Source organism: Carassius carassius, chromosome 29, assembly GCF_963082965.1.
Source record: "Carassius carassius chromosome 29, fCarCar2.1, whole genome shotgun sequence".
In the NCBI taxonomy this organism is placed as follows: Eukaryota; Metazoa; Chordata; class Actinopteri; order Cypriniformes; family Cyprinidae; genus Carassius; species Carassius carassius.
Window position 1 is genome coordinate 6,702,730 of NC_081783.1, and position 15,674 is coordinate 6,718,403.

General features: G+C 39.3%; 1 protein-coding gene across 1 annotated transcript in view; it reads right to left on the reverse strand.

Annotated features, from left to right (window-relative positions):
- LOC132109500 (glypican-3) overlaps positions 1-15,674 on the reverse strand; it is a 129,344-nt gene that overhangs the window by 56,160 nt on the left and 57,510 nt on the right. The window contains exon 3 of the mRNA XM_059515617.1: positions 2,885-3,573. Within this exon, the coding sequence (XP_059371600.1) occupies positions 2,885-3,573 (689 nt within the window). The remainder of the gene's footprint in view (positions 1-2,884; positions 3,574-15,674) is intronic.

Sequence of the window (15,674 nt, forward strand, 5' to 3'; positions counted from 1 at the left end):
AAATGCATTATTTTTTTTTTTTGGTGGTGGTGGAGAACTATTGTTATGTGATGAATATAATACATGGATGCCCAGCTAGTGCTAAACTCAAACTTGAGAAACTCTCTCTTCGTCACACACTCTGTCCCGTTATTAAGCAATAAAGTACAGAACCAGTTTCACGAGCATCAGTGTCAATGGCTCTTTACACTGAAGGATGCATTACCATATATATGGAGGTCTGGCTGAACAAACAAACACCTGTACTGAGTAAACACAGACTTTAATATCGCATCTCTCCCACATAACCAAAGCACGGATTTACTGACCGTTTCTAGAGCACAGATATAGACAGAGACATATGCAGGAAATATGTGGACATTAAGATGTGGAAATATTCTCATTCTGTGTGATTGCATATATTAACAGCTTATGGTAGTGTGTAGTGAGGTTATTTTAACATTTGCATCACACTGTAGTGCTTTAATGTGAGGTTACATGGGCAAAAGTATAAGAGGTAATAGTTCCTCCAGGACCCTGCTGTTAAAACTTCACAGGAGCCCCATCAAGCAGCTCGATTACCCCTTTAGGAATAAATAACATGTTGGTATTCCTCTTATCAAAGGCCTCTCTGATCTCCACAAATACTGTGTGAACCAAACACAACCACAGTTAAAAACACACACACACTCACACACACCCACGCCGAACCGGCATGAACCTAAGGTGGAGTATTTTACACACTGCGGAGGAGGGGATAAGTGGAGATGAAGCTTTGATGAATAATGTGAGCGCATTATGGTGCGGTAAGCGTGTGTGTAAGTGTCTCGCGCTGAATGGAAACTCAATGTTAAAGTGGAAAGTTCAGCACGTCGTCCCCGTCTTGCAAAAGCAGTACAAGCTCCACCATTGTTCATGTTCAATATTTCATGAGCACTTGTCCTCCTGATCTCGCTAACGTACGGTTAACGTACGGTTCCTGAGTAAATGTTTGGATAAAAATGTTTTAGAGTGATCTTACGCAAGATGAACGTTTGAAATGGTTACAGAAGGAAAAAGAGGGGAGAATTGAATACTCTTCCACGAACAAACACCTATCCTGTGTCGAACCTTCTCTGATTCATTTGTAATATTGCAGACACTATTAAGACATTGTGATTGGTGAAATTACATAAATCATATCTCAAAGCTTTTGCATTCCCTCTCAAATTGTTCTATTGCCAAAGTATTGCTTGCCCCAGAAACTTTCCATTAAGTCAAGTCATCTTTATTTATAGACCGCTTTATATGATGCAGATTAAGTTGCAAAAAGTTTGTTTGGGGAAATAAGCTTTCTCACAAAAGCATTTAAAATAACAGTTCTTCTTTTCATCTTCATCACCAGTGTTGCACTTGTCTCCAAAAAAAGGTTTTTTTTTTTTTTTTTTTTTTTTTTTTGTGGAAACACTAAAATTGTACAATTAAATTCAAGAATATTGAAACCTAATCTTCACTCCCATGTAAATGTTCCCATTACCCTTACTGAGCTCTGTAGTTTTTGAAAGCAGTTTTAAAAAGTTATGAAAAATAACAATGTACTGTATGTATTCTAAGATCACCAACCAATTTTTTCTTTTTCTTTGGAGTACCACAAAAAAAAGAAAAAAAAAATTATTGTTCTTTTTAATAGTTATTCATTTAGTCAATGAAATAATTAATAATAAAGATACATATTATGCACTTTGTCAGTGTTTTTCTTTTCAGAAATATGAATAAATTAAATATGTTACCACGTTTTTAGTTAGTAATACATAGTCAACTAAAGGCCAATTCTAGGATTGCATTTAGTCTAAAAAGAGTGAAAAGTCATTAAAAACTCTTTGTAAAGCAATAATTGTTCTAAATTAATTTATTCAAAATATTGAAATATTGATTCCTTAAAAGTACCAGTGTTGCCAGAGGTACGATAATTATCGTATTTGTACGATAATCTTTACCTCTGTTTATGAAAAGTTAAATGATGACAGTTGCAGTCATAGGGCTTGTTTACTCATACACTTAATCGGCTCATTACAGACACTCTAAATGCGTTCGTGTGCACCTCGGGGAGGTTGGGTGCCCTGCTTTAAGGCTAACGAGCACTATGTTGCGGTCCATGACAGCAAGAAATCCTTCAACATCTGGCAACACGCAGTCTTCCAATGAAAGCGGCTCAGATGTGTAGTTATGAGTTAACTACGCCACACTGCAACAGCTAAATTCCGCCTACGCTGGACGCGACAAAGCAAATGTTAAAATCATTTTAATATGTTTTAATATGCGCCGCGACGCAGACAGTCACTGAAAATAATGGGATAGTATTTTGTTGTACTGCTTCCATCCAACCATACGGCTTATCGCTTATTGGTAATTTGCAGGCCGTGTTAAAATGTAGTTGGTTCAGAATAGATAACTCTTTTGACTCGTGTACGATAATTTTCTTCCAAATACGATAATTTTGAACTTCTGGTATGATACTTGGACATTTACAATCTGGCAACACTGAAAAGTACTAAAATCAGGAATCTGAAACTTTCAGTAGAATTTGAATTGTGTGATGTTATACAGACAGATGAAGAGCTTGACTATATTTAGGCATGTAAATATATAACTATATATAACTATACTGAAAGAGGTGTCCTGAAAATTTGTATAGCTTTTTAGATTTTTGTAGCCCTAGGCTCTATTAACAGTCAATCAGTAACACTCTTTCCCTCTGAATCATTTCACTCATTCTGGTCCACTGACACTGGGTTTGCTGACATGTCTTTGGAGGTTGAGGTTTTGGAATGAGGGTGTTAGCAAAACGGCTGAAGTTGGCAAAATGTCTGGAATCACCTACAGCGCTCAAATTCTCACGCCGTTTCTGAGACCAAGTGTCACTCACCTGTGCGCTGACTTTGCTTTTGGCCGCCACGGCTTGTTTGAGAGCCTGTCTGATGATGACGTGCAGTCTGAGCACCACGGCCTCGATGTCCTGCTCCCCCTTCATGGCAGCGGCAAGTGACCCCAGTTCCTCCACGTATGACCTCCAATGAGGCTGCACCTCCGCCGCTCCCCCCAGACACGCCCCCATGGTGCTGACACACAGTGGGCGACACGGCCGGGCCTCCAGCAGGCCTTGACAGTGCGGACAGTACCAGAGCTTCAGCAGCGAGCGCCCACAGTCCCTGCCCGCACGCAGGTGCTGGGTGGTGTTGACCACTTCGATGCCCAGGTTCAGGGCTTGCAGGAAGACCCGAGTGGCCAGGAGCGAGCGAGACAGCCGGGTCATCATCATCTTGGGAAATGACCCGAACGCAGAGCTTCCCCTCCAGGCCCCACGGAGGCATTCATCCGAGATGCCCGTCACCGCCCCGTTTCCAAGCAGACGCCGGTAGGTGAAAGGAAAGAGGTGGGAGAAGAAGGTAGAGACCATGTCGTTTACATTAGCATCCGAGCCCAGGATGTAGAGGGACATTTCTAGGAATAACTGTGTGACGGCTCCGCTTGCTCCTGCCCCCAAACCGGGAAACTCCTCCCGTAACAGCGTCAGAGTGGAATTACGACCAAGTCGGAGGACCATGTCAAAAGCCTCTGAAATATAAGAGAAACAAAGAGATGAATGGAAGAGTGATTGCAGAGTCTATAGGGCTGTACACTAATACTTATAAAAATGGTACAAAAGCTGTCACGGGGTCTGTACCCTTTAAAAACATCCTAATATGTACCATTTAGTGTAGGTTCTAATATGTACACTAATATATACCTATAAGGTATTAATATGCAGCCTTTAGAGGTTAAAATGTACCTTTTGAAAGGGTACTGCTCCAGCGGTAATTGTTTTTGCACCATAAAGTTTAGTTGAAAAAGAATAAATGAAATGTTGGCAATAGCCACAGACCAGAAAATAAGGGTCTGATCAAAAAGGCAGACAGTTGGATTATATCAATGATATTGTGTTTTGTGTCAGAGACTTCGATCCTTTAGACATTTACAATGATTTTGACATTTACGCTCGTTTACATTTTAAGAAAGAGAACTTCGTATGAATAAATGATTTCTTAGTGGCTCTCAAGCATGAAATTGGTCTCAACTACACATTTTCCTGTGTCCATAATGCCAAGTAATATAAGTAAATGTCTACATTTCCAGTTTGACTTATCTTGAAGCAGCTCCAAAATAGATAATAAGCTCTTACTGTGAATTTAATAAATGGATAGTTCAACTCTAACCAGAAGCAGCTAATCATGCTTTTTAATGATAACTAGGAACATCAAGCAGGTGTGCTGGAACAGGCTGAAGCTGATCTCTGCAGGAAAGTGCCTCCAGGAACACATTTAGACACCCCTGAACTGAGACACCAAATCTATTCATTGACACTCTTAAAATGTTACAAAAAAATGAAAAGAAAAAACCTCGGATACGCAATAATCCACAGAATCTCTTCCTCACAGATGCACAGACAATCCTAAGCCCTGAAAGACGATAAACAGTGAGAAAAAAGGAAGATAGAGTTAAAGCTTCCCCTCTAGATTGAAAACCACGATGTCCTTTTAAAACAACAAGGGTGCTTTTCAAGATCCTTATAGCTATAAAAGCTGCTCGATTTATCCATGCTGGATGCTGTGAGAGAGATGCTGAGATGTTCAGAAAACAGCACAAAGCGACGAGACATAATCAGAGACATCTGAAAGCTCTCAGGGAAGCCTTATCCGCACACAGGCAAAGAGGGATTGATACCAAACCCACCCAGACTACCGGGGAGAACAGAGACGGGAGGCTAAGGGGATTTGGGAGCATGTGGAGAGGAAAAATGAAGGCTACAGAAAGATAGTAAGAATGACAGAGAAAAGAAATATGAGTGAAAGAGAGGAGAGAAGTGCCTTGGGTTCGTCATCCAGACAGGGGTGAAGGTGATTGAGAGGTGGGGAGTCTGCAGAGCTGTGATATAAGCATGCTGCCGAGCAGACTGTTCACAGCCAGGTACGTGAAGAGCTCCATCCATCTCTCCCAGGGAGTCCGGCTCGCAGGGGCACAGGATATTACATCAGCACAACACGCTGGAGGAGATTATGGATCGCACTGATTGAGATGAGATAGAAATCACTTAGCACTATATCACAGAGCAGTTAAAAGTCTCAAGGTGCTTTTAGACAACCCGGAAATTCACTCGCAGTGGCTATGATCGGAATAACATACTACATACTCATATTTAATCACACGATATCTGCAGTATGCATGATGTTCTGTTTGCAGATCACCTTATGACTCGTACTGGACCATTTTACCAAAGGCTTTTTCTAAGTTTACGTAAAATAAGGGACCAATTCCCACTATTAAATAGTTGCTTATAAGCATGCACATATCAAGCATATTGGCTGTTTATTAGTACTTAAAAAACACATATAAATGCCTTGTTCTTCATGACAGTATTTTATTTCCTTCAATCCTGTGCCATACCTAAACTTAACAACTATTTTACTAACTATTAATAAGTAGTAAATCAAGAGTTTGAGGTCATAGTTAATAGTCAGTTAACAGTAAAAAAAATTGGTCCCCAAACTAAAGTGTGACCAAAAAAAAAAAAAAAGCTTTAACTTTTTTGATGATAACTGGACTCTACAATTAACTTCATGGCCTCATGTTGCAGAATAGTATTATGTTTATTGTGCATTATAAATATTATTAATAATCCATCAAATTTGGAATTGGTAACAGAGGGAAAAGTATTTTATCCTTACCCAAGCTGCATTTATTTAATTAAAAAACTCATAATATTGTGAAACATTATTACAATTTCAAATAACTTCTCTTTGAATATATCTTATGTAATTTATTCCTAAGATGCAAGACAAGGATCACATGATCCTTCTTCTTATTCATATTCATATCAGTGTAAAATATATGTGGAAACTACCATACTTTTGTTCAGAATGCCTTAATAAATATGAAGTTGAAAAGAACAGAATTTATTTGAAATCGAAATAACAGAATAAATGACTTTACTGTCACTTTTAATCAATGTAATGCATCCTTCCTAAACAAAAGTATTCATTTATTTTAATATAATAGTTTTACTGACCTAATTGTTTCGAAAAAGTAAATGAAAGTATAGTACCTAACAAATAAACATTTCAAACTATTATATGAGCTCAAGACTGAGTGGAATCCAGTCATATTAATCTCAGTAACAAATGTTTATTTCGCATTTTAATCCCATTTTATGTAAAGAATGAAACCTTTTGGCAGTCAGATAAAATGATGAGTCAAGACAGAGGTTAAATATCTCAGTTAATATTGCCTCGAGTTCATTTGTCACACTGGAAATAGAAGGTCAAGTGGAGCGTATTGCATTGTAGGATACAGCATCTCACGCTGTGCGCTCTGCTTGCACACTGCAAGTTTTGCCAAATACAGAAGCTCACCCTGGTATTCAACAGCCTACAGGAACATATTTACATACTGTGCGCAGTATACATACTGCATACTGCAGAAGTCGTATGCCATTTTGAGACAAACAACAGCAAAGCGGCTTAGAAATCAGCCAGCACAGACATACACAGTCAGTGAATGATGCTGGGGTGTGTTTTGCTGAGATTTACCATAGCAGGGTGAGTAATGTGGTGTTTAGGGAGACAGTGCCTAGTGCTCTGTGCTGATGTTAGCAGTAACGCAGCGTCTCGGCTGTGTGTGCTTGCTCTGGGGACAGAAGCGGGTAAGTCTGTGACTCACTGTGAGTTTACCCGCCGAACAGACGCATACACAGTGCTCTCTGTGATCAACGAGCTCTCAGATGCACTGAATGCCAAACAGGACGCTCAGGGAGACACTCTCACATGTTAAAGAATAACAACAGACACACATACAGAGTGTCACACGCATGTCAATTCATATGCAGACACATTCATCACAGCACACAGTTTGCAAAAGCACCAGCATAAATAACTCATGCCTATACACTCATCATATGACAGACAACAGCGTTCATATTTATGAACAAACATAGACAAAATGTAAAGAGAAATCGCAATGACATGAGCTTAAAAAGTAGTCTATATATATCAGAGCAGGAGTTAAGATACAGATCTGGTCCCAATCTAAAAACAGATCTCTCAAAACCAAGATCTACACCAAAACCTGTTTCCAAGACTTGTTTTTTCAAAAAGCAGGAAGTTCATTTTACTGAACAGCATGATTGTTGCAAAAATCATATATACAGTGTGTGTGTGTGTGTATGTAATATATATATATTTATATATATATAAATACAAATTTGAATCGTATTGTTATGCACACAACTAATAATGCATTCAAAAGTAGTGTATTGTGCACTTTTTTCATTTAAAATTACTGCTATATGAACAAAAGTGCAATAACAAACACTTTTGCAAACACTTTAAACAAATAAGGTGCTTTATAACAGCAGTATTTCTTTTACATAGCAGCAGTTAAAATATTTCTTGTAAATCTTAACTTATAACATTAATGTATCTAAATTAAATATAAAACAAGCTATTTGTCACTGCCAGGACATTAACATCTTAATAGATAATATTTTATAGTTTGTCATAGAAAAACAAGTTGTGCTCAGAGTCCAGAGCCTCAATCATAACATTATAACAGGCATCTTCTGAGTATAGACCTGCATGATCGCGGGACCCAACGCAGCAGAGTGCGGCGCGGGACAACACTTGATGTGCAGGTAGAGAATAATTAGGGCCTGCTCACACTAGGTAATCTTAACCCCCAAAGCTAGGTTCGATTGACTAGTGTGATCGCTCTGTTTCACAGTCCCTGGCTCCATTGTAAGAGGTGGGCAAGAGTGCGGTATAATTATATATAGATCAGTGAGTGTGAGCGTTAACCATGCTGGAGTGCAGATCTTCTGATATGTGCTGCATGATTGCGTGAATATTTCTGAGTGGCAAAAGCGCTAGACCTGTACAGCAATATATTGTGAGAGGGCCATGTGTGACCACGTCCCATATGACTCGAAATAATAAACCACAAAGTTAACAAAACAATGCACTCTACTGTGCTGTGCTTCACGTGCTATCAGAAACTTTCTATTTCCCATTTATGAAGTCGTTATTATGAGCTCCTTGCATTCTTTTCTGTTAAAAATAAATGAATGCTGATGCTTAGCCTAAACAATTTAATTTGGAGCATCCCCTCCCATGATTTGTCTGTATGTGTATTCAGAGCCAGTGAGCAATGGACTTTCATAATAAAAAATAAAAAAATGCATTAATGTGCGATAAAATAATTATTAATAAATAAATTGTTAATAAATTAATGCGTTAACATGATAATAATGCGTTACCTTGCCCCACACTAATATATAATATTTCTCTGATTGTTAATTTTCAATTAATATAATTTACATTAACACAGGTTGCATATGTGCCATCACTGACAAAAATGAAACTTTGGTTGGATTCCATTTAGCATTCTCTTTTCTGCAATATTGAAACATGCATTTATGGATAAAACTACACAATCATTATCATTGATATTGTATAAATTAAATTAAATTAAATTAAATTAAATTAAATTAAATTAAATTAAATTAAATTAAATTAAATTAAATTAAATTAAATTAAATTAAATTAAATTAAATTAAATTAAATTAAATTAAAGTGGCCACTGCATTTACAAAATCAGCAAACATGTACTGTATGTGATTGGTTACAATGCTTACTGCTGCAAAAAAAAAAAACAATATTGAAATTTTGACATAAAATAAAGTTTTCACAATTTAGATAACTGTAGAAACCATATTCTTAAAATGCTGTTCATTATTCAAGTAAATTAAGTGATATTGTTCAACAATGTCATTATCACCTTTAGTATGATGTAATTGGACGACATTCTTGTCCGAGACCACAGGTTAAGCCCCACATCCAGACTAAGGGCCCTATCATACACCCGGCGCAATGCGATGCAAGTCACAAGTGTGTTTGCTAGCTTCAGTCCAGCGCTGTTCGCATTTTCCCATCCAGCGCCACGTCATTTAATTAGCAAATGCATTTGCGCCCATTTGTGCGCCCATGGGTGTGCGCCCATGGGTGTGCTGGTCTAAAAAAGAGGTGTGTTCAGGTGCACTGCTGGCGCAATGCTATTTTAAGGAGCTGAAAATAGACTGCGCCATAGACCAACTCAAACCTGGTCTAAAGTCTGGCGCATATATATATATATATATATATATATAAATGCCTACATGTCATAATGGATAGTCATCGCATGTATCAGAATTAGGCTATCTATTCTATTTGCTCGCACATGAGCAGCTCCGTTTCATCTCGGAGACACGTTCTGTCTTTGCGCTTACCAAATTCCGTCTTGTAAATAGCAATCCACCATGGCACGAGCGCAACTGGCTCTTAAAGGGAATGGAAGATGAGACTCTGATTGGTTTATTGCACATTACGCCCAAAAAACACCCATTACTCATTAAGAGAATAGGGATAACCTGTTTAGACCATGCACCCTGGCGCGCCAATCATTTTTCCGTCGTTAAAATAGCAAAAGTGGATTTGGACACGCTTTACACTTTGCGTTTAGATCGTTAGAATAGGGCCCTAAGAGTTTATGCTTAAAAACCCAGAGCAAGGCCTCAATTTAGTTTTCGTAACAGATCTCCAAACCAACATTGCAAGATTAATTCTCAATTTCTAACTGATCTATATGACTGCCACCTTCAAACAACATAACGAAAGCCATTAAAATGCATAGTCACACAAATTCACTTTTAATCATGCATACACAAAGACTATATCCTGCAGCTTTGTGTTACTAATGTCTTGAGGTGTCTCCTCCCAAGCCACCAAGAACAAAAGATGGAGAACGAGAGAGAGAGAGCTCTGCTTCTTTCCTCTCTTCTTCATCAATCTCTCTGAAAGCCTTGTGTAAGGCAGACAAAAGCCGCTGTATCACTTACAAAGCCATAGTGGGCTTTAACAGTGGGAGAGAGTGGCTCGCTCTTTTAATGCAATGCTGTATTTGAGCAGAGGGGTCATACAGATCACTGTTGAATTCAGTCTGCTCTTGTTTCCTATGTCTGATCTGGGCTTCAGGTCCATGGGTGAGTCTGGTATCAGGTGTCCACTAATGGGGTGAGCATAAATGTCTTGCAAAAAACAGAGCAATTGTGAATATGGTGGTTGTGTTTAGAAGAATGGTCCAATAGTAGCCAGACAGAAAATCACCATTGGATGAGAAAGCCATCTGACAAGGAGTTTCTTATCAAGGTTAAAACTTCAGGAGATGTTCAAGTGGTTCCATCATTTGATTCAATGCTTGAATTTGATTGAGCTAATAAAATCTGCTATGTACTTAAAATGTGCTGATAACTACCATAATAATGTTATCAGTTTTTGTAAAACTCACTTTTGGTCGAGACTTTAACAGAAAATCCAGTTGCTTGTGTCCTGCTTTTTAAGGGAAAGCAATATTGCCGAACATACATGGCACTGACAAAGGATGAAGCTATTTTTAAATTTTGCATTATACATCACGTCTGTTCTGTGTTGTAAAGAGGAAAGTGATATATCCTTTCAGCTCACAAACTAAGTACCTCTTCAATCATGGTTAAGAGTTTAGATAAGAGTTACTCTGCTCTAGGATGTTTCACAGGTATCTGATTTCCAAGTACTCAGGTGATTTATCATTAATGCCAATGGATGTGTAACCAAGGAGCTCTGATGGTGCTATATTTATGATCCAACAGACAGATGAACGCAAGCCAAAACCATTCAGTCACAGCGTATGAGTATGCATCAGCGAGGGCAGGGTGAGCTATGACATTGCAGGAGGCCAAACTTATGAGTGCAAAGTAATTAAGGAACTCATAAATATGTATGATATTACATTTAAGTCACTATGATTTATATGCTGGCGAGTATCTTAAACACTAGTTACTAGAAGCCATTTGATAATACACAAATCAAACAAACATGCTGCAAACTCAGTAACTGTAAAAGCTTTGTATGTTAAGCTTGTTTAACTCCAATAAATGTGTTTGATTATGTTTTTTATGGTAGTTTGGTCTGTGTGTGTTGAAGGGTATCTGAAGGTAGTATTATAAAAAGGCAGTATTGTGCTTCTCCTAGATCAAACCAAGACCAAGCACAAGGTGTTTTCAAGGTCTGTGAGACACTCCAAGACAATGACCACGTGACCCGCACCTTATGACCCTTTACAATAATGGACTTCAGTTCCCGTTTTCTCACTTCCTTTTGTGCACTTTAGAGTAATGGAATTTCATATTTTTATTTGCAAGAATGACAAAAATAATATTTACTGTTTTGAATACAATAGTGTCAGTGTCACAAATGTTATTTGATTATCAACCAAGTGCTGTAGTGTAGAATTTATTCTTTTCTTATTATTTCATTATTCTATATCATAAAAAAAACTAAAACTAAAACTAAAAAATTAAAATGAGATTTCTAAAAAAATCAATGTAGTCTCAGATTCCTGGCCCAAACTAGATAGATAGACAGATGAACAGACGGACAGAGGGACAGAGAGATGGATGGACAGACAGACGGATGGATGGACAGACAGAAAGACGGACGGACAGACAGACAGAAAGACGGACAGACGGACGGACTGACGGACAGACAGACGGACCGACAGATGGACAGACAGATGGATAGACAGATGGACAGACAGACAGACAGATGGCCAGACGGACAGACGGAAGGACAGACAGACAGATACAGACAGACAGCCTGTCAAATAGATGGACAGATAGATGGAGAGACAGACAAACAGACACAGACAGACAGACAGACAGACAGACAGACAGATAGACAGATAGACAGATAGATAGATAGATAGATAGATAGATAGATAGATAGATAGATAGATAGATAGATAGATAGATAGATAGATAGATTAGATGAATGGAACCCAAATCATTCCTTTACTCCGTTTTTATCTTCCGAGAGGGAGCAGAACTGCACTGCTCCTGCTCCACTTTCTGCAGGCCCTACAGCTATCAAAGCAGTCAGTTTGAAAGGTGAACATTTATAGAAGAGTATTAATTTAGATTAGGCTTTAATCAATACATCAATCCAGTGAGTGCTCGCTCTAAACCAGTTGCGTGTTCTGACATATGCAGGGCCGCTGCGGTAATTCAAGCTGCTCAGAAGCGCCGCTCGGACATCCATCAGAGGCCCATACACTCATTATCCCCGCCAGGCGCAGATCATCAATAAATTAGCCATGCAACGAGCCCAATCAATTTCCCTGATGGAGTGTCACCTCTAGCCGCCGGGAGAGTGATGGGGGGGGGGGAAGCAGTGCCACCTGGCCCCTTTCCCACCAGACCGCCACGGAGCCTGGAACCATCAACGCTAATAAAGTCTCTATCTGCCAGACGTGAGGCGCTCTTCATACATCAGCCGTAAGTTATGTGCATTCAGAATGGCTCCATTGATTAGGGTAGAGTTTGTTTGCCATACGAAGGATGAGGGAGCGTATGATAATTCAGAGTGCCTGCATAACCGCCACACCTGTGAAGAGGTTTCAAATGGGTGGTCAAGATGCCAGGGGGTTATGAAGTAGCATGCGGGAAGCTGTAAAAGTGCAATGGTGGAGTGGTAAGAGGAGGATAATATTTCCCGTAAGGAAGGAGAAGGATTTCTGGTAAGGTCCCGATAGTATCACTCCGGCCATGGGCTGGACGGCATTGGGTTACCAAAACACTCACTCTCCACTGCTTCTCTTTCCACTACTCACTCATCTCCATTGCCTGAGAGAACTCTCTAATTCATTGACAAATGCACTTCTGGGAATGACTAACCAAAGAACAGGAACTGCTCTCCTTCTTTGCTCCTAGATCTTATTATAAGAGATTCAAAGTGGGCCATATAATGTAGCATGTGCACATGCATGTGATATCAACTTCATTTCTCACTCATAAATCCATTTTGAGCATAAGTCCACATTGTTTATTACATTTTTTTTATAAAAGGGTCAGTAGCATTTGGCACCAGGAACACAGACAGAGTGACCGCAGTGACTTCATTTTTTGAATGGATCACATTGATTTTTTGTTCTGTGACTTTACAAGGGGGCAAAGTTGAGTCCAGGCTCCAGAGGGAATAAAAAACCACAACCTCTGCGCTGGACTGCAGCTGCTAAGATCTTTAACAGTAGATGGCTAATCCCATTGGTCCACACACACAAATTTTTGCTTTACACAACAACCTGGCGCCACTTAATCTAAGTCTCGGTATGGACTGCATTGATTTCTGGATCTCAGAATCTCACTGTGAGCCGGCGAAGATTATAAATATGGCTGAAATATCCAAGTTATGTTTCACTCTAGGTCACAATTCATTTGAATAAAATATTATGTCACAATGCAACAAACCATAAAAGGCATAAAAGCATCAAACCCATTCAAAATGAGGAGGCATATTTTAACTAAATCAAAATAGTATTTTTTTTAAATACTATTTTTAAATACTAAAAATAATCACTTTTATATATTTTATCATAAATAAAACAAGTTATTATGAAAATCTCAGATCTGACGACAGACAAGAATGTGCCAGATCATGTGGATTGAGACACTCACAGCTTGAGATTTGAAGCTCCTATCAAAGGCTGCTGAAGTCAAGTGATGGCAGCAAACCAAGCACATGAAACACGTCCACGTTAAAATCGTGGTGATATTTACTGTGACGAGACCTTGCAGCTAAAACTCCTCAAGACCTTGGAGTTACAAACACATAGATCTTTCAATTTAACAACACATGAGGGACACTGTTAATGGTCTACACTCCAACACAAAACCATTTGAGAGCTCTGAATGAAACACACACACCGTACACAGCACATCGCTCAGACGCTTGTCCCTCTGTAACAGAGCATTCCACATACATAAAAGAATACAAAGAACGCAAGAAGCAATAACATGCTGGAACAGGCATCCGCTCATAATCAAGATTGCCTTTCAACACGCTGCAACGTCTTTTCACACATGACCTGTGGCTCCAAATAAACAGAGCACTGTCACTCCACACCTCTCCATTCTCTTCCCCATCCTTCTTCCTGCTAAACATCACTCCCGCAGTCCAATTATTCTCCCTGCTCAATGCCTACACAGTCTGATTCAGAAATGTACACAAATATTGGCCACTGAATGCATATTAAATATGAACCCTAATAAGAGTACTTCACTGATAATGAAGGGGAAAAAGTCGCTCCTTTTTGAAGTGAGGTTTTAAAGTGGATAGAAAGTGGAGTGAGGGGTTGAATTTTAAAGCGGAGCAGCAAGGGGATAGGGATGTGGTTTGAAGTTCTTGTTCCAGATGCAAGCTTGAGCGAGGGAGTGATACATGGTGAGACTGAGAAAGTGAGCGGTGCACAGAGACTGGAGAGACACTTTGGGGTCATCTGTACTTTAAATGTGTTAAAAGGAGTACCAGACGCCCTCAGATGAATCTCTCAGTATGAACTTTTTACACAGGAATGAATTATAATACTGTGACGAGTGGGACGGGACAGAGAGACGTGGGAACAGGAGCGAGGTCGGTGGAGTGATTGGGAAATGAGCGACACCTGCTCGACCCACCGGTCTCGAGTCCCACGGAGGAGATGGAGGGATATAAAACTGGAGCGATGACAGTGAAGGACGAGGGAGGACCAGGCCTGGGTTTTAGTTTGTGTTTTGATTTTTATTTGTGCGCATCAGTCGTCCGTGAGGGGCTGACGCGCTGTTTTGTGTTTATTTTGATCATTAAAATATCATTTGATTTTCCGCCGGTTCCCGCCTCCTTCTTCCCGATGATTATGAAGGTTTTTATCGTTACAAATACAAATATAAAAGGGGCCATAAATTGAACTTTTATCCCTATAATCTCCATATTAAAGATGTTTAATGTGGTATAATACACTCTCAGTGTTGGGGAGTAACTAGTTACATGTAACAGCGTTACGTAATTTAATTACAAAATTATTGTAACTGTAATTAGTTACAGTTACTAAGAAAGAATGAGTAATTAAATTACAGTTACTTTTGAAATTTTTTACGATTACAAAGGGGATTACATTTGAATATTTACACACATCCACATACAGATTTAACTGATTTCTTTCCCAAATTGCACTGACTATTCTGAGACATACCGCCCTAATAATTTCCGGGATGCGGAAATACAGTCTGGTTCATAGAATCCAGTCATAAAAACGGAATGCCTAACGCGGACGGAATATGCCACATTTTGGATGACTAAATCAAAAGTAGGTCAGTACACTTGAATCAAAACATGACATCGACTAGTGTCTGTTAATATAAAGCCCCAAAAATTCAATATATGACTTGCACATTCTGCGTGTCTGTGGAAATCAGGCGCGGACTGGACACCGGGAGAACCGGGACAATTCCCGGTGGCCTGGTAGCCGATTTTGCCCCACTATTTAATATCATTTTTGTATAATTGCCTGCCGAATGTACTAAAGCGATCATTTGCGAATCCGCCATTTGATAATTAAATCTCTAATAAATCATGAATTGTTAGTCATGACTCGCGCGCTCTCCGCGCCTCCGACAAATGGTTTGGATCAGACTCAGTAATCAATGCGAGAGAGAGAGAGAGAGAGATAGAATAGAGAGAGAGAGAGAGAGAGAGAGAGAGAATAAAGTGGACTGCTGGAGCAGAGAAGCAGAACTCCTGTTC